The following is a 27208-nucleotide window of genomic DNA, read 5'->3' on the forward strand; positions in this document are numbered from 1 at the left end:
GAGTGGAATATATCAAATTGTACAAAAATTTTTCCCTATTTAACCATTATTGAATGCAGATTTGTTTTTCCTTCAATTTAGTGTAAATCTATTTTTAAATTTTCTTCTACTTAATTAGCAGTATATCACCTAAATTATTTTTGGATTCCTTATTTTTTCCATTAAAATTTTTTTTCTCCATATATATTTTAATTTCAGGTTTTATTCTAATTTTAGATTCAATCTCTAATATGTACAATTTAATGTCTGCCTTTTGAGTGGCTAATGCACTTTGTATTTTGACATGTTCATCTAATTGAAGATGATTTTGTAATGATTAAGTATAAAAAATGTAATGCAGGATGTTAATTGCTGAATGTGCATAAAATCAGATAACACAAGCATTTTTTTCACAAAAATGTACTATAATTTTTAAAGTATCATTCTAAGTGTATACCTACATATATGTTATATTGGGATAGTGTTAGGATATCTATTTTCTTTTTTAGTTCTAAGGTTTATGTGCAATTAATTTTTATACTAATTTTCAAGTTAATTTCTTTATGCAGTAGTCATAGACCTTACCTTACAGTATAGGAAAAAAAATTCTTCTGGTCAGTTTGTTAATTAACATGTGTTTTTTTTTTTTTAATTGTTCCATAGAAGCCTTTTATTTGTTCAGGGAGTACCTCTCAGTCAAAAGTTTCTTTTCTGTCTAAATGTAATTCCATTTGAAATTTGTAGAAAGCAGTTGATTGGTATAGAAAAAAACCATACACACAAACACTAAATTCCTTTGAACTTTTGACATGGATTTATTTTGGTAGGGAGTATTAACTGATTAGCCCCAGTCCTGCTTAGTTTTATAAATTAGAAATTAGGAGTGTTCAATCTATTACTGTTTATTCAGGTCCTTCTATTTATTCCTTTATTTGTAACTGCTTCTGATTATATTGCAATCTTGGATTAAGATGTATATGTACAGCAACACTTTTAGTTTATCATATTTTGGGGATGGAAAAGCTTTTGAACTTGAACAGAAGTTGAAGTGAATAAGTGGGAAATAATAATTTTAGGAAAGGGGTTTTAATCCATTTAGAGAACCAACCAACTTCTTTAGACACTACAGACTCTCCCCTCTGTGTTCTTCCAGATGTCACATTCTCTGAAATTACCTGGTTGTATCAGAATGATCAAATCTACACACTGATGGATATACTACTCTATTTGTTGTGTAACTGTTAAAATCCAAAAGAGAACCATACAGTATTGTGTGCATCTGCATTTCACTAATACTCATTATTTTCATAATTCTTTTAAAGACAAACATTCATAAAATAGGAGATTGTACTATGTTTGTCATCAAGACGGCTTATTTATTTATTCAAGCTTTCAGTTTAAAAATAAAAGCATTCTTGGGGCGGCTAGGTGGTGTAGTGAATAGAGCACCAGCCCCGGAGTCAGGAGGACCTGAGTTCAAATCCAGCCTCAGACATTTAACTCAAAACTAGCTGTGTGACCTTGGGCAAGTCACTTAACCCCAACTGTCTTGCCTTCCCCCCTCAAAAAAAATAGAAATAAAGCCAGTCTTGAATGTTAAATGTATTTAGGAAAACACAAGTCAGAAAGTATGTAATAAACTGAATCTTTCTCAGTGTCAAAATTGACTTGGGCAAGAAATTTTCAATGAGATGAAACATTGAAACATTTTTAGAAAACTATTTTTCTGTTGAAAACTTTTCTCTTTCCGAAGGAAAATGACTACATCAAACAGATAGTTTTCTAAACAGTTTTGAAAGTAGAATAATACAGAGTAAGTTCTGTAAGTCTTAAGGGGAGTATCAGAACACTGTAGCTGCCCAAGGATAAGTAATAGTATCATCTTACTCATGAAATCACTTATAGATAGTTTAATGTGACGTTGTATTTGGGAAGACCAATCTAGTTTTGTGCCAACCATTGCTAGATGGTATCTCTTTAGTAATTTTAACTAAGATAGTTTATTTTTATGTTGTGAATGCAGAATTAATAAAAACACTTGCCAGATAACCCAAGTCACAAAAATCCTAAAACATGCCTCTCAATAAGATGTAAAATAGTCTACCTCTATAAGTGGCCATAAAGTTTTTCTAGAGCCCTCTTGGAAGATGAATCTAGTGTTCTCTTAGAACATCTTGATGCAGTGGTTGGGAAGGAAGGAATGGCAATATAGGGAGAATGGAAAAATCAAGCCTGACCTTTGTGAGGTTGCAGCTAGTTGTCTTGGAATTCAATAAGTATTTATTGAACACTTACTCTATCATAAGCAAAAAACTAAAACATTAAGACATAAATGAGTGTTGTTTCAAAAGTTTATTTTAGCTAAGTTGCTTTTTAAGATAGAGTAATTTGTGCAGAAGAGGAGAAGAAAAGTTTAGTCAGACTCCTGTTTTCTTAGTAAACTGGGAGTCATTCCCTTTATTTTCTAAGGCAGACAAGTTAGGATTACTTATTAGGTAATATAAAGTTTATTACGTGTATTTTTATACAATTTAATATCTAACCATTCAAGAAATAGTTATGTACATTCATTTAATTTTTCTTACCTGTTACAATCAAAATAATCTTACAATGGGAAGCGATTGTAGAACTAGATTATCTGGTCCCCCTCCTGTCCAGTGCAGGAATCCTTTCTACAGCATCCTCAAGGGATCTCTTGTCTGGTTAGATTGTTCCAAGCCATTACAAAGCATTTTGGATCATTCATAGGATTTTCTTCTTTCCTGATTTGGGAATTAAAATAATGTATTTTAAGCTCTGAAAACAGATTTTTTTACTACAGACTGCTAAATAAACTCATACCAAGCACTTCAGTACTGGCTTGATTTAAGATGGCCATTAAATTTAGATTAACATTGAAAAAAAATGTTTTAAAAGGGATTATACGGTATATTTCTGTAAGTTTTTTTAAATTCAACATGAAAAATGTGCAATATTATTCTGCTTTCTTCCATGCAAAGGGTGAAATCAAAATTGCTGTTTCTATTGAAGATGAAGCCAACAAAGACCTGCCTCCTGCTGCTCTGCTTTATAGGCCAGTTCGTCAGTATGTTTACGGAGTCCTGTTTAGTTTGGCAGAAAGCAGAAAGAAAACTGAAAGACTTGCTTTTAGAAAGAACAGACTTCCACCAGAATGTATGTACTGTAAAATCCATTGTTTGCTTTCTTCAGTACCTCGTAATCTTTTGTGCATTTTCCAAAGGTTTAGAAGAGACATTATTCAATTAGCTTTGAGGGCCTCATAAATGTACCAAAGATGAAACTTCCATCTTGGCAGCAGGGCCAGATTTATGAGATTTTAAGGGGAAAAAAAATCAATCGCTGATCTTTCTCTCGTTATATTATCTTACTTTAATGAAACAATTAAATGTTTTCATTTCATCCTGAAAGTGGACATGAAAAATATGCTTCCTGATACTGTTTCCTTTCTGTAATTAGCATATTTTATTCCACAGTATGTGCTTAAGTGCATATGTTGTGGTTTTAAATTTTAAAGTTACTTTTTGAGACTCAATATTGTCTGTGAATTTCTAGCATATTTGCTCAAACTCGTGAAAATTCTCTGGTGTCTTTTTGCTGCTTTAATTAAAGGTGCTTTTTTTAAAAAAAGGTTTCAAACCCCATGGCATTTATGCTGTGATTTTATTGCATCATTAATAACACTGTTATCATAAATTTTCACAAAGTCCACTTAAAATTTGTGTGCTGGTCAACATATTAAATGAAATAATTTAAGGGAGACTAAAAAAATTCTTTTTTGAAATGTTGATAAATCATGAGTTATTAACATTTTTTTAATCCCTTAATTACAACTATGCAGGGGTTGAGTGGTGTTACAAAACTCCCTCCTAGGAAATTTTATCTAGTAATACGTAGAAATATTAAATGGATTGTTAGACTGTGTAATACATAAAAAAAATTATTTTCAAATTAAGGAAAAAGAGACTGTACAAAAAGAGACTGTTAGAATTTATTATGAATTCTAGATAAAAATTATGGTTACTAAGCTAAAAAAACCTGGTATATTTCAAATAGTAAAAGATAAAAAAGATACCATGTTTCTTAAAAATTCTTTCGGTTTCTTATGAATGTAACGAATTCTAGGTCACATTCTGAAGATGAGGCTTTCATATTTAAACTTTGAGGCTTCTTTGAAATCTTCTAAAATATTTTTATTCATTACTCTATAGTAATTCTTCTATAGTCATTTAAGTGTGATTGTAACAGCAGTTTTATTTCATTTTTTGTGATAAAACCCCAATTCTATGAGCTTGTTATAAAGTTAATTGGCTAGCATTGCCATTAGTTGAAAGCTATGACTGGTGATTGCTATTTTTATGTGTGACTGGAAAAATGAGTGTTTAAATAATGTGTACTTGGGGGTATATATTATGGTATTTCTTGATACCATATTGGAAAGATTCTTTTCAGTGCTTTATAGGATATATTTAAATGTGTATACTGCCTTTTTTCCTGACAATACCTCATATATTTGCTTCAGAAGGTATTCCTCGATTTACATGTAAATGCCATTGGTCTGCTGTTGTTTGTCACTAATCTTCCACTCCCCATTTCATTAGAAGCCATGTTTCTCTTTCTTTTGCCTACCTGGACTTTACACATTTTCGCTTACCATGCAGAAAGATATTGCTTAGATTTCCTTTTGATATAGCGCGCTCTCTCTCACTCCCCCCCACCCCCCCAAGGGAATGCCAAAGAAATTGATTTCAAAATGTATCGGTGTATTTAAGATATGATTTAAATGATACCTTCCCTTTATTCCTAACCCATGTGATATTTTACCATCGTACTGTTAGTTTCTGCTCTGGCTTTTTTAAGAGATTCCATTTCTTTCTTACTTCTTTGCAAGTTAGTGTATTCATTTTCTAAGCAGAATTTCATGATGGTTTCCACCAGTGTGATATTGCCAGCACAAGACCTAGTATGCCTTAGTATTTATGCCCAATCCACTGCTTTGCCTCCAGTGATATAGTCCTAATTGGTATTTGTGCTTTAAGAGTATAGTCCTTATTTTATAGCAACTACTTAAGGATTTATAATCATAATCTGAGTTGAAAATGATTTTTACTTCAACTTGCCATGAATTCTAAAATCATCAGCTTCAAGTCTCTTGATGCTTGTATGATCACAGACACATAAAATGTAGATTTAATAAAACAGCTTATTTTACCACTGTATTTTATAATATTGATGCTAGAGAATATGTTAGTTTGAGCACCATAAATTGTGCTGTGATTGGCCATACCATTAGTATTAACTTTTGAAATTTTTTTAAGTTTTCCAAGCTTAAATGGACTTATCAGAAGTAATAAAAATAATTTTAATAAGGTTGATAAAAGCCATTTATCAATTTTTGTCTTTTCTGACCTTTTGCTGCAACCAAACCTTTTCTTTTCTTTTCTTTTCTGCTGTATTGAAGTTTGAAATCGCATTGGTGTACTGGGAGTACTCTTTGGGCATTTTTATATATAGCATCTGCTACCTGAGAGAGGACAAAAAGGACAAGGTGTACAGGCAAGATATAGAGGAAGGAAAGTGAATTTGAGTGAAAGCTACTAGGATTCTCTGATTCTGAAATAAGTGTTAATAAGTGTGCTTTTGTTTCCATATACATATAACATACACACAGAGTTACAGAACTAGCATATAATCTAGATATTATTTAGGTAAGGTTTTCCCATTCATAATTGGAAAAAAATTTCAAAATTTCTTCTGCCATCCCCAGTTAATGGACATTCCCACAGTTTTCAGTCACTTGCTACTGAAAAGGTCTGCAATAAGTATTTTTGAAAATATGTCCTTTTCCTCTTTCTTTGATCATTTTTTGGTATAGATTTAGTATTGGTATATCTAGGTGAAAGGATGTACAGTAAATGTTTTGGCCATAGTTTCAGATTACTTTCTGGGTATGGCTAGACCAATTTACAGTTCCATCAATGTACCCATTTCCACACAGCTCCTTCAGTGTTTGTCATTTCCCTTTTTTGTCAGCTTTTGAAATCTGATGGGTATTATGTGGAACCTCAGAGTTGTTGTATTATTGGTGATTTAAGGTGTTTTACCACATGGCTATTGATAGCTTGGATTTCTCACCCTGAAAACTTTGTTCCTATCTTTTGATTGTTTATCTTTTGGGGAATGGCTTTTATTTTTAAATATTTGAATCCATATATTTTAGAATATATCCACTATATCTTAGAAATGAAACTCTTAGCAGAGAAACTCTCTGCAAAGATAAAAAATTATTTGTTATAACATACCTAGTAATATATAACATTCCTAAGGTGGGCAACATTTCTCCCCCAATCCTGTAGTTCCCTTCCTAGTCACCATAGTCTTTCAGAGAGATCATATCATTTAGTTTTTGGTGTAGCATAAGATAGATTATTTTTCTGGGTTTGGTTATATGAATTTATTGAAACCAAGAGTTTAATAGTTTTACCTTTATTTTCTATCCTTTTCTCTCTCTTTTATTTTTCATCTTTCAGTGTACCTCAAATCATGGTTCTAGCTCTCTGATCTTGATCTTGCCTCCAACATTGTTAAGAAGGCATTTTTTTTTTTGAGTCTTTAAAATTTGTCCCAAACCATCACTTGTTTTATGATTTAACATTTCTAAGGTTATTTTTCCACAACTTTTTCTTCTACAAATCTTCAGTTTTTTACCTCTCTGACTTCTGAATGTTTTCAAAATATAAGTTAATCAGTTTTCTGCACAGCTACATTAGACAGTTCTGTCTTTCCTTATTTGAATCATATGTGGTTTTGTCATCATATTTTTTTATATTTAATTGTTTTTCTGGCTAATTTGCTTTGTAGATTTCAGGATCATGTAGTCCTACCCAGACTTTAACTAAATGCATTGAAATCTACTATATAGATGTTCAAGGATGACTTTTTCCCCTCATGTTTTCTTGTATTTCTGAAAGTACCCAGGATAGTGCCTTGCTTATAATAGATACTCAATAAATATTTGTTCAAGTTAACTTTTAAGGATTTTTTTAAACTTCTCATTTGTAATTTTTATTGGGATTATAAATTTTGGATTTTCTAAGGAAATAATGTATTTCAAGGGGGAAGAATGTAAGTTAAAACCTTTTTACATTCAGGGGTCATAAAAAGCAGACATAACGGTACAGCTGTCTTCGCACTAATGAAAGTAATAACCATATTATATGTATGGTGCCAGGAAAGTTTTTTCCCACCTTCTCCATATTGTGGTTCTAAACATAGGCATTTAATTATAGAATAAAGAGTAATAATAGAGAAAATACTATAATTAGGAGAAGTATACTGCTATTATTAAAAAGTAGTTCAATGCGTTTAGAGTTATCTTCGGAATATTTGGTGAACAAAACTATAAAATCATTTTAAAAAACAGTGTAGTAGCAACATATATATATTTATATAGAAATGAAGGTACAAGTCTCCCTCCTCCATTAACTGCTATGTTCCTACTGTAATAAAAGATACTATTTTTAAAATATCACAAAAGAAAAGTTAGAACTTTTAGATAACCTATAGGTTTTGAAGTGGGGTGTCAAGAGTATAGAAAAAAAAAGTGGAAATGATTTAGAAAAATCTATTATGGATAGTCTTCCCATAATGATAATGTCTATGCCACTCACCTCTACCAAAAATGTATCTTCTTTAGCAATGCCTGGAATCTTTCACATTGTTAGTAACTAAAATTTTATCACATAGAAGTTCGTCTTGGTAAATAAGCATCTTTCAGAAATGTAAACGACCCTATACAAATTAAGGGGAAAGGTTGATAGAAGTTATTTCAGTCGTTTTGATTTGAGGGATAGAATCAATTTCCCATAAGCACCTCAAAATCAGATAACCTAAAATACTGGGTATTTTCATTCCCAGGAACCCTACATTTCTTGACTTGTTTGTTTCTATTTCTACACAACTTCTTTCCATTGACCAGGTTCATGACTTCAGAATTTACCCATCACTCTCTCTGCTAACAGTCGGTGACCAAGTCTTTTTTTGTTTCCACAAGATCTTGCTTTCCATCTCTTTTGATTCACCCTGGCCTTTTTCTACCTTGTTGCTGTTCCACTTACTCAACCCTACCCCTAGAGACCATGCCTAGGTGAAGCTAAGGGACCACATGCTTCTTCATCCCAGCAGTTTCCTACCCTTTAGCCAGGGATAAATCCTCTGTTGGCGTTTGATGAGGTTAAGTTCCACTAAAACCTCAGATCTTTTTCATATCAGCTATTATCTAGCCATGCCTCACTTTATATTTTGTACTTTTGAAGTTATATTTTTAAACCCATGTAAAAAGCTTAACATTGACCTCCATTAGTTTTCGTCTTACTAGAAGCAATGCTCAACATTTGTGTAGATGTTAGGAAGATTATTCAAGTTTAAAGGGCCAAGTGAAGATGAGGAGCCAGCCAAAATAATGAAGAGGTCAGAGAGGAAGGAGAGCCATATGAATACAAGGGCAAAGGTGCCATCAAGAAACAGAGTGATCCATAACGTTGTGCTCCGGGGAATATCAAGGAAGATGAAGATACTAAGAAAAGACTTGATTTGGTGATAAGCAGTATTATTGTGTGATCTTGGAGAGGAATATCTCAGTTGCCATTAGTTAGATTGCCAGGGGTTGAAGAGTAAGTGGGTGATAAAGAACTGTCATCCCAGTTGTTGATAATCCCTTAATGCAGTTTAAGTGCAAAAGTAGCTGAGTATTTAGTAACATGATTAGAGCACTTTCATTTATAAAAAAAAATTGTTCTTTAAAAGGATTAATTTTTTGTTGCAAAGCTATAGTGTGTGTAGTGTGTACATGTGTTGTTTGCATGTGTGTATGTGTGCTTGTGCACATGCATTCAAGGGATGGTGTAGTGTGTAATATCCTCTGATGCCTTCATTGTTCAGGTGAGTAATCTGAGGTCCAAAGAGCTCAGGTAATGTCCCCCATGTCACACCATAGTGAGTGATAGAGCTTCTGTGACTGAGAAATGCAACACTCTTTGTCCTGTGCCATATTGTGTCACCTCACATTAATTTAAAAATATTCTCAGCTATAAGTTTGAACATCCAGGGAGTAGGGTCCCATTTTGACATTTGACAAGAGAAGTCTTAGTGAAAACAGAGATGAATTTGAAGTTCAGTGCTGTGCATAAGACTTTGGGCCTGTCACTTAATCTCTGGGCTTCATTTCCTCATCTGTAAAATGCTAGAGTTGAATTTGATGACGTCTGAAGTCTTTATGCTCTCAGCCTGTGATCTTATATTTCTAAAATTGGACATTTCAATTGCTTTATTTAGTTGAATTTCATTTAAAAGTAGACATCACTTTGGGGTACTTTTAGAACTACCTGGGGAGGGGGAAAAATTATAAGTTTTATAAGTATATACTTCATTTTTACCTCCCTTTAGCAACCTCCAGAAATGCTCCTTAGAAACCAGTATTTACTACTGTATAGCAACAAAATCTGCCTACACACTTTACTACACAGTAAAATCTCTGCAGTTTCACAAATGTCCGTTATTGGATTCAAATAGAGTAAGTCCTGAAAGTATGGACTGATTCCTAAATTGACAAATATTGTTGCTTGTACCTATTATTGCTGGTCTGTTTTTCATTTTAGTAGAATTTTTAGAGATCAGCAAAGTAGCATGTGGACATTTGCTTGGATATGAAAATAGTATCATTAGGTAGAATTGCAGATTATATAGTAGTATTTGTTTAAACAAAGAGCCAGTCTTCTATAACGATGTCATCTTAGTCTAGCTCTTAGAGCTACTACCCCGTAAGGAACCAGTGGCAGAGAGGCTAAAGAGGCTAGTGCATAGGATGGCCTTGGAGACATTTTGCTGCTTCTTAGAGTGGGACTTAAACAGTTCCTGGTGTGGATACCTAAGCTGTGTTTTTAAGTTAACCTTAGGACCCAAACTCTGGAAATAATTTTTTGGAAAACCAATTAGTTAGAATAATATCTGTTCACCATAATAGAACTATTTACTCATGATGAACCCATAACAAGTAACTCCAGTAATTTGATGGTTGCTGTCAAAATGCTATTTTCTTGTGTTGATGTAGGCAGTTAAAAATCAAATTGTAGATATTGGACCTGGGAAAATATGACTGGTGGATTAGAACTACATTTTAATTTTTGTTGTAGCACATTGTATGCCAGGTGACAATTTAATGCACTTCCAAAAGGCAAACGGATGACTTGAAAAGCATTTAAAGAGTGTTCATCAAATAAAACTGGTCATCTTGTATAGGAGAGAGGTTTTTATTTGCTTTCCTTATGATAGAATTTTTTATCATGTATTTGATAAATACCTAAGATATGTTTTAGGAGCTTACTTTAGTTAATGCATGATAGGAAATTTTTAGAAGGTGTTTCAGTGGTTAGGTATCTATATATTGATATTGCTTTAGGAATTAAATACTTTCATATTAGTATTGGTAGAAGATATTAATGTACCTTCTTCAGAGACCCAAATTTAAATCAATTCTTATGTACTAAAGAGAAAAATGCTCAACTGACTATGCTTATCTATGCTTAGTCCAGAAAATTTCAAACATTTAATATTTTCTATTTTGATTGGAAGAGCTGTTTTAATTTTAAGAGGAGTTGGAAGCCAGTTTTGGATTCTGCTACATTTACTACCTTTCTGACTTTGGGCAAGTTATTTAACTTATCGTAATGACAGTTTCCTTAGATTATAAAATAAGGAAATAGGACCAAATGACTACTTACAATTCTGAATCCTTTGTAGGAGGATTTTTTTATGCTGTGAATTCTAGCTAAAGGGTAATAAATTAGCAGAAGTATAGGATGTTCTAAAAATCTTTGTATATTGGGGCAGGTAGGTGGTGCAGTGAATAGAGCACCGGCCCTAGAGTCTGGTGGACCTGAGTTCAAATCTGGCCTCAGAAACTTGATCACATTTACTAGCTGTGTGACCTTTGGGCAAGTCACATAACCCCAATTTCCCTCCCTTTCCCTCTCCAAAAAGACCAAAAAAAAAAAATCTTTGTGTGTGGTTTTAAGCTGCCAAAGTTATTCAGACTTGGGGGTACCCCATTTGGTAAATTTGGGGCATGATTTCCTAAACTTACGAAGCCATTTCTTTTTTCATTAAACATTACATACTTTATATGCAATAGCATACTGTTCTGGGTGATTTATAAAGATAAAAGGTGATTCCTCTCCTCAAGGAGCTTACATCTTCTATAACATAAATATCAGTATCATCATCATAAACCTTTTTTTGTGAAATGATACACTGAAACCTTCTATTAATGTCCTTGAGGTTTTCATGTTGTGAGATAAGCTTGTAATGAGTTTCTTTGGAAAATGAAACTTTTTTATGTTGGCCCTGAAACATTGACCCCCTTGTTCTGGGATCTATGATGTAGTTGTTTCTTACTTAAAATTTCTAAGTTAAATTATTTCCCAATTGAGCCTCTTATAAGTTTTTTGGTCACCTCAAACGTGATCTAAAGAATTTTTTAATAGCCTTAATGCCAGGAGGAACATTCTGAAGGGGAAAATGTCTATTTAACTAAATTTCCTAAAGTAGATGCAACATAATTAAAATTTGGAATGTAAAATTGTCACTTTATCTACAAAGATCTCAATGTAATTCAACTGGTTTTAATAAGGTTTATTGTAGTTCTTCACTAATTCTCTCCTCCCATTCCCATCTCTCAAAGTATAGCTCTGCTGAACTCATACATAATTTTTTTTATATATGAACCTCATCTTCATTTTTTCATATGTGTGCCATCATCACTCTATTGAAATCTGATCCATCCCTTTGAAATCTTGTTACTTTTAAGCATGACATTCTACAAAAGCATGAAGGAAAATAGTTATGTCATTTCCCCATAACTCATGTCATGAGATTGTTTATATTATAGATGAAGAGTAATTACTTCAAGATCTTCAGTTGCCGAGTTCTTCCACACCCCACAGGTGACCTCTTCTCTGCCTTGTTTTACAAACTTTTCATAATAGAGGCAGCTAGAACGGCTGAATTTTTTCTTCCTAACTATTGTTGTCATCAACTGGAATGAGAAAGTAATACATATGTATGTTATTGACTACTGGAGTTGGCCCTTGCTTATGCAGTTCACCTGACTAGTAACAGCAGTGACTTAAGCAGGGTGAGAAGGTAGAACCTGAGGGTCCTGGGTAAACCTTTTGACAGATTGCAATATAGATCTGTATCTTGATAAAATTTTTCCCTCTCAATGTAATAAAGAATAAAAAAGGCCTGGTTTTGATTGATCAAAACGAGCTGGCCTCTTATGTTAATTAAGTGTAATAGGACGTGTCTATAGTCCTTCACCTCTGCAAAGAAGGGTGGGTATTGCATTTTTAAAAAATCTCTTCTGTAGGGCAGGTGTTGGTCATTATAATTACACTGTATCCAGTTTCATGAGTTTGCTCTTGTTCTTTCCATTCGCACTGTTATAATCCTGGTGCATGTCATTTTCCTTGTTCTGCTTACTTTCCTGTATCAGTGTTCATGTTAAGTCTTCCTCGGCTTCTTTTAATTTGTCACATCCATGGTTTCTTATGTCTCGGTAATACTCTGTTACATTCGGGTATACAATTTGTTTAACCATTTCCCATTTGTTGAGCGTCCACTTTGGCTTCAGTTCTTTGCTACGACAAAATGGGCCGCTAGTTTATATTGTGGCCTCCTTCTTTTGTCCCTTTGTGTGCGCGCGCGCATCATGCCTCATGAGATGGGGGTGAAGCTTGGGGGGAGTAAAGTTTGACTCAGATAAAGCATTTGCATCGAACCTAATGGTGAGTTTAAAATATTGTGATAAGAAATACACTAGAACCATTATATTATTTTAAAAGAATTATCCATTTTTCATTCTTCATTTTAGAACAAGAAAAAAACCACAAAAAGAAAATGGATGGTCTTGGCACATTTCATAAGTGTTTTGTTGGTAGCCAAATGATTTACATACTTAATGTTGTCTCCTTATGTTTAAATAATTCCAAAGCAAAATTATGTAGACTGTTTCTTTTTAAACAACATATTTTGAACATTTTGTAAAATTCAGGATCATGGAACGTGTTCAAAATAAGTCAAGAGATGTCCCTGTTTATTATTTATGAAAAATGATTGGCAATTCAATACTTTTCTTCCATGACTTTTAGGAAAGGTGGTCACAGTATTATTCTGTGTGGCACTTCTTTGATTCTGTGTATTCTCTATTTCAGATAAGTTGAATGGCCCAGGCACAATGACCACTTAAAAGTTATCTGAACAACTGTAGGAAAGCTTAATATGTTAGAAGTCTTTTGCTATTAAAATTTTGGACCACTATTTCCTTCAAAAGATTTTACATACCGAATTTCTTCTGTGACTTTTGTTCCAGGAATAATATGAGTGAGGAAAAGAACTGATGTAAAAGCCTTGCACTACACCCGAGATAACCCTGTATTTTCATGTATGATGAGAATCAATTCAATGTAAAGCCAAAAGGTTGAACTTAAATGTGTGGCAGTTATCAGTGGCATTTAGGGAAGAGTATGGGTTTATCTTGCTATCTGGTAGATCAATGTCAGATTTGGGCAATTGCACTAACTAAAGTCTCTAAGCATCAGGAAATAAAGACTTCCTGGGATTCCATTTGTGGTAAAATCCTACACTCATGTTGTATGCCCTTTCAGGTTTACAAAGCACGTGGCCCTTCAAGGCAGGGCAGTGTAAGTGTGAGGAGTAAAGTGGCTGCTTGGGCCCAACAGTCAGGGAGAGGCTGAACCCCAGCACAAACCCACGTCTACTACTACCCATGCCTGTACTTTCCCCCCACCTATCCCTTGGACACTGCCTTCCACTGAAGATTGGAAATTTGTGAAATACTCCTTTACTTTGATAAAGCTTAGTCTGGTTTTTCTTCTGTTCTTCTCTCTCCTGGCTTTAATATGCAGAAAATTTAGAAATGAAATCTAACCACTTATTTCTCCAAATAGGTTAGTAATGGAGATTAAAAATGAACTAAGGACTCTGTATTAAATTACAGGGATGCAGTCCCTCTAAATCCTCTGCTAAAAATAATTTTAACTAAATTTATTATATGTAAATAGGCATTCAAATGGGTAGTTTTACACCTTATTTTCTTACTATATTTTGATAAATCATTGATTAGGAAGAGTAAAGGAATAGGTAGGGGTACAATTATGTCCCTTATACATCTTTTAGAAGTAAATGATTGTTTACTGAAGGGTACTTTTTACTACTTCCCTTCATTCTTTTACTGTGGTAAAATGCTATCCTCTTTAGGGGATCTTCATTGGAACCTGAAATAAACTGGGTTTCCATTTCTTTTTCTTCCCTAACTCTTGAAGATTGGGATGATAATTCCTGCATTATTCTCAGCAGTTAAATATTATAGCAGTGCACATTTTAAAAAATACCCCAATGGAACTCTTTGATCTATAAAATATTTTCAAGACCATGTTTATTTTTAATTGCCCAGTATGACTCACATTCTCCATTTTACTATGTTCATAATTCTCTAAAGTTACTGTATTTTTTTTTTATGGTGTTGCCCTTTTTTCCCTTTTATAGGACTAAGAACAACTGAGAAAGTTGTTTAGATTTTATACCTCACACAACTCACCCTTGACTTTCTTCAAATTGAATCCTTTGAGTTGAAATCTCATCTGTTATCTTAAAGATGGATTTTTAAATTTCTTATTAGGAATGTTTGTGATGGGGAACAGAAATGCTTTTAACTTCCACGTGATAAAAGATCATGGACATTACAAATAAAAATTTGAACTTGAATTTTTTTGGTAGTACAAAATATGATTTTACTGCATGTTACTTAGGAAAATTCAGTAGCCCAAGGTGGGAGAGGAAGCAAAAGTAAAGAAAAACTAGTTATATGAAGAGTACTGGATTCAGTCAGAGATTCAAGAAGTCCAGGGTTTCAAGTCCCTCCTGATACATATTGAGTATATGACACCAGATAAGTCACTACTTCTTAGGACTGTAGGCAACTGTTTGAAATTATAAATTGCAAAAAAGCCATGCAGAGTTTCCTTATCTGTGGTTCCCTATATCAATGCAATCACAGGGCTATTTTTAATAATCTCTTCTTTTAAAAAGAAGTAATACTGTGATTAATCATTTCTGCTGAAAACTGGGGTGGGGGTGGGGCATGGAGGAGAGTAACCTGATATTTAGCATGAGGAATTGAGGCTAAGAAAACCTAGTGTCTATGATTATAAGCTAATGTAAGGGCTGTTGAGGACTAGAAGTAGTTAAGTTGAAAATTTTTGCTTGGAGAGCTATTTAGCTTACCTTTTTTTGGTCATTGTTTAGGTGATGACTTGTCAAAGTAAAGAAATAAAATTCAACAGTATTGGGAGATGCTTAACTGCAGGATCTATGTCTTAATGTGTATTTTTCATTAATCTTCAGAAAATTCTCTAGTATAATGTATAAAATGTATACTACTTGGGGGATGGGGGTGGAATTCACAATTCTATGCATGTAACTACTGAAGAAATTTTGATTGGAATGTTCCTTACAACATTGTCCTGTATCTGAGTTATAAATCTGGAAACTATTAGCAAGACATACTGACAGATTATTAAATGAAAATAAGTGAATGTGATGTCATCAAATGTTGCAAAATTTATCAGTTCATAGTTCTCTTCCAATTGACTTAAAACTCTTGGTCATCCCAGGACCATGAAAAAGAGCTCCAAATCAGCCATCTTGGGGCTTGCCTTTGAGATCAGAGAAAGCCCATAAGGATTAGGGGGGCTTCAAAGAGGACTTTGCATTAAATTACAAGGATATAATCACTTTTTATCCTATACTAAGAGTAATTTATTAGAAGTAGATAGGCATTCAAATGGGCAGTTTAACATATTTTACTTTCTTGGTATATTTCAATGAATCATTCATTCATTATTCATTTTACAATGGTAATCCCAAGTGAGAAATGATAAGTGGGTGGGAAGGATAAGAATAACTGATAGAAAATAATTAATAGTGTGCCTGAAATAATAGTAGATCAAATAAAAGTTTCTGTTTCCCACCAACAGGGTACTCTGATATGTAAAATCATTGTCGATGTTAACTAAACTTCCTCGGTTTTGCTAAGATCTTTAACATAACGGTTCTGAACTATAGCATTCAGAGAAAAAAAAATTTAGTATCTGTTAATCCATGAGTCAAGGATAAAGGCATATCATTTAGTCTGCTTATATCCTGTATAATTGAAATAGGTACATTGCTAGATAAGTTAGTCCTCCTTTATATCAGGGATCTGATGAAGTTTAATATAAATGGCTTTCTTTGCCATGATATATAATGATGCCATTTACAAAAAGACTTTGAGTCAATATTCTGTATTTCGTAGATACTTCTTAGATTGATATTTTTGAACATGCTGTAGTACCTGGCTCAGAAAAATGGACAACCTGGTTTTCTGACTACAGTTTATAAAACCTCAATTATTTTTAGATTGTGAGCCTAAGGGCAGGGACAAGTTGTGTAATATTTTTCTTAGTTTGTATGTGGCTCTTCTGAATGCTGATATCTACAAATGTTCCTCTACATGTATGTACAGACATTCACACATGCTGACAAAATAATATGAAATGTCTAAAATTTTTCTTTTAAAATCTTTCTAAACCATAAATACTTGTATATCTCAAAGATCCACAATTTTATCAATATAATTACTCTGTTTACTGACAAAAGCTTACAAATCCTTTACACCTAAATTAATAGTTTGTTCAATTACTGTATTCAAAAAAATTTTGAAAAGATAAAAGAAACTTTTCAAATGATAGCAGTAGCAAAAGACAAATATTTTTATGTTGTGTCTGGTACAGTCTTTAAAGAGGAGAGTTTTAAATGAAATGGCAGCTAATGGTGATTGATCATCAGAAAATGGGATGACATATAAGATTAGGTTATATCATTCTTGCTGTGTATTCATATGACTGTTACTGTAGTTACGTGAATCTTTGAAAAAGCCTGACTTGAAGATTTACATGTATTTTTATTTTTTCTGCTGGTGACATACTTTGGTGTCAAGTCTAACTCTTTTCCACTTCATTTTTTGAAAGATTATAGTGTTGCAATCTGTACTTAAAATAGTAATTGAGCAGTTATTCTTTGGTTAGTTCCTTTACCAAAATCTTGATGCTTCTCAATGCTTTTTTGGTATAGCTCATCTATTAATATAGTGGGCCTTGCTTTAGGAAGCCCCCAACACAGGATTGTGATTATTACTTTGATAGGATATATTGATGCTAAAATTAGAGTGTATAGTTTGAGCCAGTGAAGTATTTATTAAGTTCCTACTATATGCTATATTTTCTCTTCAGCCTGAGATGTTAATGTTCGTTGATACATAATGGCCAACTCTAGTACTTTTGTATATTGGCCTGGTTTATGTTAGCCTCAAAAGTCCCCTTGTTATTTATACAACTAAAAGAAGTTGCTTATTATTTTTTTGTTGGGGTTTCTGGTGATATTTTTTAAACATGTTCAAGTTAACACAAGTTGTTGAGGATTTAATTTGCTTCCAGGTGATATGGACTAATTGTACTGTAATTTGCCTGATACAGGTGTGTGTATAATTTAGAAGTTGGGAAATGTGTGTGTGTATGGTTTTTATATGAGTTATTTATTGCTGCTAATATTCTCCCCTCCTTTAAAAAAATTTGTGGGTATATGGTATATGACCTTTGTTTTTGTCAACACAAAACCTTTGTAAAGTGAAAAACTTTAAAAATGTCATTTATTTTGTGTATTGAAATTAATTTGTCTTAATTTGTTCCTATTTGGTTTAAAATTTCAGATTCTTGAGTTTTATACATAATTGGACTCTTACATGGTTTTGAGCCAGTTGTTCAGTTATTGTTACTTGCCAGTCTTTAAAATGGAACAATAATAATTACAAATCTATAAACTTAGAGACCCTTAGATAAAAAGGGAATGGAAGGAAATTAGACTCTATAAAAAGACAGAAGCTATATAAAAAGAGAAAAATTAAACCTTGTCTATTAATAATAGCTTTTTCTCATGGGTATGATGATTTTGCAATGCTTTATAAACTGAAGTACATAAATTCTATTATCAACTTGTTGATAGGTAAAAGTAATTAAACCAAGAAGTCAGTTGGGATGTTTCTTGTCATTAGCAGATCTTTGGAGGAGAAATAGTTTTATAGTTCCATTGAAAAGGAATTTGTATCTCCTCTAACTGATCAATACGTACTTCTCTGCCAGAATACTCTAGGTCATTTATTTGAATTGCATGATATTCAAGGTGCAAAAAAAGTGCTCAATATTTTTTTAGAACTTGGTTTTCCTGTCACAAAAAGGATTTAAATTGTCTAAGAATAACTATTGTGATTTTGTATGCTAAGATTTAAAGTACACAAAATAGACACTATAAGAGGTTTTCTATACTTTTTTCTTTCCTCAGTTTCGCCAGTGATAATTAAAGAATGGGCTGCTTACAAAGGAAAATCTCCCCAAACACCAGAACTTGTGGAAGCACTTGCATTCAGGGAGTGGACCTGCCCTAACCTGAAGAAACTGTGGCTGGGGAAAGCAGTAGAAGATAAGAATAGAAGAATGAGAGCATTTTTGGCCTGTATGAGATCAGATACACCAGCAATGCTCAATCCAACTAATGTGCCCACTCACCTTATGGTGCTCTGCTGTGTATTACGGTTAGTATTTATCATTGTAGTTAAGTTATATGTGAATTAACACTAAAGTAAAAAATGAACTAGGAAATTCATAGAATGTTACCTTGGAATACCTACTGTGTATAAGGCATGCTGGGCCCTCATGGCAAGGTTTCCTCTACCTTCTCTAGCTGTCTTCAAGGCCTAATTTCCATATGAAACCTTCATTGGCCCTTTCTCTTTTAATCTTGGTAAAAGGGTAAAATGTGACCCTCCTCATATTTCCTCGCACTTGGCCCATGCCATATTCTCCCTTGCATCGTCCATATTTGTCTACATGTCCTTTACCTCTTATTTAAACAATACACTCCTTGATGCTGCTGGAACTAATGGAAAAATCACTGACCTTAGAGCCGGGTGGCTCTGCCTCTTACTATCTCTGTTACCCTAAGCCAAGTAAGTAATTTGTTACTTCCAAGCCTTACCTATAAAATGTGGGACATTCATAATGCTCTCTTCCAGGTCTAAAGCTACAAACCTGTGACTGTTATTTTTCGTCTTTATAACCTCAGAAACTTGGACATAGGTGCAAATATTTCTTCAGTCGAAATGAATTGACATAAGCTTACACAAACAATTCCTATACAGATAAATATGAAAGAAAATAAAACTTAGAGCTTCCTATCTATAATACTAAAAATACTAAATCATCTAATATATAGATTTTCCAAGCAATAAAAAGGATTCAGCTGGCTGTATAGTGTAACAGAAGCTCAGAAAGGAGACTTTCAAGGGCTGTTAAGTAGTGTCAGATGCTACACAAATGGTGAGAACATTAAGTGAGAAAGGGTTGTTGGATTTGGTGATTGGTCACTGTAGTGTAAAATAGAGTAGTGGAAATGGAGACCAGATTTCAAGAGTGTTTGGGAGTGTGTGGGAAATGAGTTGGAAGGCAGCAAGTATCTATTCATTTTCAAGTGAATTTTCAAGTGCATTGTTATGAAATAGATCAATTTATGTTGCTGCCTTAAGTACTATATTTTGAACGTAGTTGAATCGTTCTTTAAAGATCTCTATAGGGTCATTCTGTCCTTGTTGCAAAGTATTTTTTATACCGAAAGTTTAGGAAATTAGCACAGTGCCTGGCACATAATGAGAAAATAAATATTTTTTGATTGATTGACTATATTCTCATAAAGGTTACTGAGTGCAGCTGTCATTCAGTGTGTGTTTTTCCTCTTTAAACTGTAGCAAAGATAAATCTAATTTATTGACATGTTACTCTTAATCTTTCAGTATTCACTAGGCACCTACTCTGTGTTAAGCATTTTGGTAGACACTGATAGAAATACAAAGATATCTTATTTGAGTCATTGTTCTTCAAGGGGTTATAATCTAGCTAAGAGTGCTTCAGTACTTGAAACAAAATCTGTCTTCAGCAATGTGGATATGCTCTCAACTGATATTTTTAAAAAACCTATTTCATCTTTTGTTGGTCAACCTTGAGATCATGAGCTTCTCCAAACTTAGCTAAGATGTTCCTTGTATAACAAGATACAAAGTCCATTGCTTGTCCATACTGAGAACCTTTCCTGCTTGGTAGGGTTTAACAGAGCTCACACTCAAACTTGGCAGGACCTTTTAGAATCCAGTTACCTCCATACCAAAATGAAGGATTGAAGTAGGCCTTTAGCCTGCAATAGTACATTTTCATCTTAATTCTAATGTTTTGATACTACCAGAAAATTAGTTGACCATTAAGAAAATAAATAAGTTAGTTTTTTATGTTATTTTTGCAAAGATGCCCTAGCCTTGATTCAGAAGTATTCCAGTGGTGATTATTAGTCATTTTCGAAAAAAATTTATGTTACAAAGTAATGGAAGATGAATTGTAAGGGAGCAAGATGGGAGGTGGAAAGATCAGTTAGAAAGGTGTCTCAATCCAAAATGAGGGTTAAGGAGACCCAAATTAGAATATGAGGGCCCTAGCAGTGGTGGAGAAAGTGTTTTTAGAAGTCATTTCAGAGAGGGAGTTAAGGATTTACAGAATCTAATGTACAAAGGATTGGGATATATCAAATGTGTGTATAAGGTTTGAATTTTCTTGTTGAAGAATGTTGATGCCTTTAACAAAAACAAGTTTCTAGATAATTCCAAGATAGTAAGTAGATTACTGAAAAGTGTTCTTTCATATATGATGCAAAACTTTCAGAATTCCCTGGGGAAATAAACTGATTTGAAATTAAAAGTGTAAAGCTATATTCCAGAAATCATGTGTAAAAATTACCTTTTTTTTTTTTAAATTAGGAAGTAAAAGGCTAGAGAGCCTCATTTCAGAGGATATTTGTAGTAGACAGACCCCCAGTGCACCAATGTCTGGGTAAATAGTGGCATATTGTAGTACCAGTGATTGGTGGAAAGAACACTGGATTTGACATCAAAGACATAGGTTCAATTCTTAGTTCCACTTTTTATTGTCTGATGTGACCTTGGGTAAGTCATTCTCAATGCATCAATTTATTCATGTGGAAAATGGGGCTGGAAAGAAAGTCATGGTGGTAGAGAAGCAAGAAATATTATAGCCTAGTTACCCCTCTATAAAGATCTAGAAAACACACCAGACTAAATTCAGATTAGGAAATCTCACAATGAATCATTTTTCTAGCCCAAGATGGCCTTAGAACTTACTACATGTGGAACATTCTAGCATCTTGGGATGTTGGAAAAGAGAACCAAGAGAAGCGTGGGGTAGGAAAAGATCCCACAGGATCCTTGGTGTACAGGGTGTAGAAATGGGTGCTGTGTCTCAGCTTTGTTGCTTATTACCTAGTTTCAAGTTGTTCTAAGGAGGGATTTGCATGTGAGGATGATGGAGAGCAGTAGCTAATAGGCCCTGACTGCATACTGAGGAAAGAATAAGTTCAGAAGCAGAGTAGCTATGCAGCTGTGATCCCAGGAGCAGGGCCAGAGACTCAGTCCTAGCCTTCAGCCCAGCTTGGATGCCTGCAGTGTAATAGCCAAGTCAAGAGTCCCAGTCCAAAGAGGAGCTGGCAGTTCAGTTGCTCTGGATCTTCGAAACCTCTCTGTGGACTACTAGTGGCTGAATCAATTAGTAGTTGACTGAAACTTCCAGCCAGGGACAATCCAACAGACCTAAACCTGCCTCAGAGATTTGCAAAACTCAGACCAAGACAGTAAACAGACTTTGCCCCAGATTCTGTCACTTTGGAAGCACTGAAAGCTTGCGGTCAGGTATGCTGTGCCTCCTCCCCTTCCCAGCCTAAACTGTGAAAGCAGCAGAATTACATAAAAAGACAACCTCAGGCCAGACATTCTCCCCAGAAATATGCAAAGCCCAGCACTAACATAAAGTCCAGAGTCAAGAAGTTGATTGGAAAATTGAACAAATAAGGAATTCTGCCACAAAGAGCTATTACCACAATAGTGAAGATCAAGACACAGACGAAGAAAACGACTTGAAAACATCTAAAATCAAAGCCTCAAAGAAAAAATACAGCTTAGACACAAGTCCATCCAGAATTCATAGAAGAGAATTGTTTTTAAAAGCAAAATTAATTTAAAAACTACATGAAAATGATAGAGGGAAAAATGGGGGAAAAAATGAGAACCTGGAAGAAAGCTATGAAAAGAGAATTAACAGCTGGAAACAAGAGGTACAAAGCCTTATCCAAGGAAATAGTGCCTTAAAAATTAGAACTAACCAAATAGAAGCAAATGACTACAAGAGATCACAAGAATTATTCAAAGACAAACAACTGGAAAAAATAGAATATATGAAGTGTCTCATAGTTAAAACAACTGACCTGGAAAACTCAAGAAGTAATTTAGGAATTGTTGGACTACCTGAAATCCATTGACCAAAAAAAAAAAAAAAGAAAGTCTAGACATGTCAAGAAACCATTAAAGAACCCTGCCAAGATCTCTTTGAAGAAAGGGCAAGGCAGAAATTGAAAGAACCTGCCAGTCATCTCCTAAAAGAAACTCCAAAATTAAAATTTCCAAGAATATCATAGCCAAAATCCAGAGTTCCCATATAAGAGGGGGGACAGGTAGGAAATGTTAAAAGCAACAGGGAAGAAAAAATTCAGTTACTTAAGGGATTATACATGTTTTAGTGATCACAACTTTAAAGTCATTTAGAGCTTGGAAAATGATATTCCACAAGGCGAAAGTTCTAGACTTACAAGCAAGTATAACTTACCTAGCAAAATTGAGTATTTCTACAGGGAGAAAAATAGATCTTCAATGAAATAGAAGAATTCTAAGCATTCTTAATGAAAAGGCCATAGCTGAGTAGAAAATCTGACATATAAACCCAAAAGTCAAGAGAAGCATAAGAAGGTAAACATGAGTGAGCATTCATAAGGGACTAAAAGTTAAATTGTATTCTAATATGGGGATATGATGTATGTAACCCTTAAGAACTCTCTTATCATTGGGGTCATTGAGGATTCTGTTTTGATGATCTTAAAAGAAGAATTGAAAGGCTGTTGAAGAGGACATCATACACTGGGTCTGAGGGGAAGGAAGGAAAGAATGGGGAAAATCATCTCATAAATGGAATACACAAGTAAAATTCTACACAGAGAGATGGGAGTGGACAGTAGGGATTGAGTGACACTTGAACCTCACTCAATCTGAATCCTTAGTCAAAGGAGAGAAGAATATACATATACACAGCTGGGCAAAGGATACATTTTAACTAACAGAATCGGGAGAGAAGGGGGCTAAAAGAAGGAGAAGGAATAAAAGGGAATGTAGATTTAGAAAGGGATTAGTCAGCAGCAAAACAAACTCTTAAAGAGGGGTTGGGGGAAAAGCCAAGAAAGTATTGGAAACTAGGAGGGAGAGAAACAATCAGTTAGCAATCATAACTGAAGACAAATGACATGAATTCACTCATAAAACAGAAGAGGATAGCAGAATGGATTAGAAACCATAAGTTTTTTTATGAGGAAGATGATTGGAGCAGAATCTTTTATGCTGTAACTGAAGCTAAAAAGGTTGGGGTAACAGTCAAGCTCCCAGAAAAAGCAGTAGCACAAATAGAGCTAATTCTAAGTAATAAACAGGGAAACTACATTTTGACAAAAGGTATCATAGACACTAACATGCATCAAAAGACATAGCATCTAAATTCTTAAAGGAAAAGTCAAGTGAGTTATAGGCAGGAAATAGTAAAACAGTAGGGGAACCTTAATTTACTCCCTCTCAGACCCAGATAAATATAACCAAAAAATAGAAGACATGATGAACCTGAAAAGAATTTTAGAAAAGTTAGATATGACAGATTTCTAGATAATATTGAATGGGAACAAAAAAGGAATATACCTATGTTTAGCTGCATATGATAGCTTTATAAAAATTGACCATGTAATAAGGCATCAAAAATGACCAAAAAATGTACAAAGGCAGAGATATTAAATGCATCTTTTACTGACCATAATGCAGTGAAAAAAAAAATCTGTTAAAGGCTTTGGAAGCAAGGATTAAAAATTTAAAATGAAGTAACTTTATTCTGAAGTGCTGGGTCAAAGAACAAATCATAGAAGTGATAATTTCTGTAAAGATGGGGGGAAGGGAATAGGCATTAATATAATTGCTACTATGTGTGAGACCCTGGACTAAGTGCATCTAAGTGGCCCTGGACAAATATCATTTCATTTGATCTCCCACAACAACCCTAGAGCTAGCTGTTAGTATGATTCCCATTTTATGGCTGAAGAAATTGAGCCAAGCAGAGCTTAAGTGATTTGTCCAGACTCATATGACTAGCATGTTGCATGAATTTGGACTTGGATCTTTCTGATTCCAGACCCGGTGCTATCTGTCTGCTGTTCCAGTGGATAATGGCAGCAATACCAAAATTTGGGGGAATATAGCCAAAGCAGTACTTGAAGGAAAATTTATAAATATGAACAGTGTCATGATTAAAAGAGGGAAAAGAACAGATAAATGAAATGGTTATACAACTAAAAAGAAAACCAACAAAGTAAAAGTCTACCATTAAGCACAAAAATAGAAATACTGAAAATCAAAGAAGAAATTAACAAAATTGAAAGCAATAAACCCTTTGAATTAATAATTCTAGGAACTTAAACTCAAAACAATAAAATAGATAAACTGTTACCTAACTTGATTTTTTAAAAAGAAAGAAAATCAAATTGTCAATGTCAGAAATGAAAAAGGTGAATTGACAAGAGAAGAAGAAATAAAAGAAATTATTATTGGCTGTTTTGCCCAACTATATTGCTAATAGGACTGACAATCTAAATTTGTATTAAGAAAAATGTAAATTAAATAGTAACTTTAAGAATTATAATGATGTATTTACATATATTTGTATATAATATATAAATAATAAAATAAAGAACTAAAATACTTGAATAATTCAATCTTAGAAAAAGAATTATTAGGAAAATTATAAACATAATTGGCTATATTAATTTTTTAAAGCTATAAGATTATTTTAGTAGATGCAAAAAAATCCTTTGACAAGGGACACAGCTTATTCTTGTTTTGTTGCTCAATCATTTTTTAGTCATATTCAAGTCTTCATGACTCCATTTGAGATTCTCTTGGCAAAGATATTGGAGTGGTTTGCCATTGCCTTCTCCAGCTCGTTTTCCAGTTTAGACACTGAGGCAAACAAGATTATGTGATTTACTCACACAGCTAGTAAGGGCCCAAGCCTGGATTTGAACTTATGACAATGATGATTTTTCCTGATTCCAAATCTGGTCCTTTATCTGCTACACCACCTAGCTATCCTGTTTAAGACATTACAATGCAAAGGAATTAACAGAATTTTTCATAGACTAACAAGTAGTATATATCTAAAACCAACAGCCAAAGTTACCTGTAATGGACTTGAGTTAGATTATTTTTCAGTAAGTTCAGGGGCAAAGCAAGGGTGTCCATTACCAATATTGCTATTCAATATAGTGTTAGCTATATTAAATATAGGAATAAGACAAGAAAATAAAATTGAAGGAATAAATATAGGCAAAGAGGAAATAAAATCATTTTCACAGGTCATATTATGATTTTCTTGAACTGTTATAAAAAAACAACAACATTAAAAGCAGTAACCAGGAAAGTTGTAGGATATACAAGTCATCAGCATTTCTGTATATTACGTAATACATCAAGACCCAATAAGAAGAGGTTAAAATTGAAATTCCATTTAAAATAACTACAGGCATTATCAAATACTTGGGAGTTTGCCTTTAAAGACAAATAGGCACTATAGAAACACAATTAGAAAACAATACACAAAAAATGAAGGCATTAAATAATTGGAGAAATACTAATAATTGCTCGAGTTGGCCAAGCTAATATAACAATATTGATCATACTCTCTGAATTTATTTACTGTGTCATTAAAATTAATCTAGGAAAGAATTACTGAATAGAGCTAGGGAAAAAATAACAATTTGGTACTTGGTAAGAAATAGAAAAGTTAATCAGTTAATAAGATTAAGTGTACAACATCTGGGAGCAAATAAAAATAGTAGCCTATTGTTTGATAAACCCTAGAATCCCATCTGTTGGAACAGAACCTCTCTTTAGCAAAATCTATGGACAACCAGAAAACAGTCTGGCAAAAACTAGACATAGACCAGTACCTTATTCTATGTACTTAACTCCCAAATAGGGGTACGTGATAGATATACAAGCTCACATCACAGACAAATTGGAGGAACAAGGAAGAAAAATTACCTGTGAGGTCTATAGTTAGGGGAAGAGTTCATGACCAAACAAAAAGCAAAAAGGTTCCTAGGAGGTAAAATGGACACTTTTGAGTACATAAAATCACAAAGCTTTTAAACAAACAAAACCAATGGCAACTAAAATGAGAAGAGAAGCAGGAAATTGGAGAAATAATCTTTGTAGCAAGTTTTCTAGACAAAGGTCTCATTTCTGAGATATATAGAAAAGGGAGTTAAAAGAATAAGAGCCATTCCACAGTTGATATATGGTTGAAGGATATGAACAGGGAGTTTTCGGAGGAACTAATCCAAGCTTTAAATAGCAATAAGAAAACAATTCTCTAAATCACTAATAATTAGATAAACGCAAATTAAAACATAACAAGGGAAAATAACAAATACTAAGGAACTGGGAAAACAGGTACATCAACCCCCTGTTGGTAGAACTGTTCTGATCCGTTCTGGAAGGCAGTTTGGATACATGTCCTTAAAGTAATTAAGCTGAGGCTGGGTGTTTACTTCAGAGACAAAATACAGAGGAAAAGAACCTATTTATACAAAAATATTTTTAGCAACTCTTACTGTCATAGTAAAGAATTGAAAACTAAAGGGAGAATGACTAGAGGTTATTATGGTCTATGACTGTGGTGGAATAATGTTGTGCCATAAGAAATGGTGAAGGAAATGGTTTCAGTGAAATATGGAAAGACTTGTATGGACTGATGCAAAGTGAAATGAGCAGAACCAGTACATCATTGTG

General features: G+C 33.7%; 1 protein-coding gene across 4 annotated transcripts in view; it reads left to right on the forward strand.

The window, feature by feature from the left end:
- The window catches only part of FAM120A (family with sequence similarity 120 member A), a 154052-nt gene that overhangs the window by 91960 nt on the left and 34884 nt on the right, over window positions 1-27208 (forward strand). For all 4 annotated transcript variants that reach the window (XM_069083753.1, XM_069083749.1, XM_069083752.1 and 1 more), the window contains 2 exons: window positions 2979-3153; window positions 18508-18757. In XM_069083753.1, the coding sequence (XP_068939854.1) occupies window positions 2979-3153; window positions 18508-18757 (425 nt within the window). The remainder of the gene's footprint in view (window positions 1-2978; window positions 3154-18507; window positions 18758-27208) is intronic.

Source organism: Petaurus breviceps, unplaced genomic scaffold (genome assembly GCF_028583685.1).
Source record: "Petaurus breviceps papuanus isolate PSGF00001 unplaced genomic scaffold, PetGlider_PUasm1.0 174, whole genome shotgun sequence".
Taxonomy (NCBI): domain Eukaryota; kingdom Metazoa; phylum Chordata; class Mammalia; order Diprotodontia; family Petauridae; genus Petaurus; species Petaurus breviceps.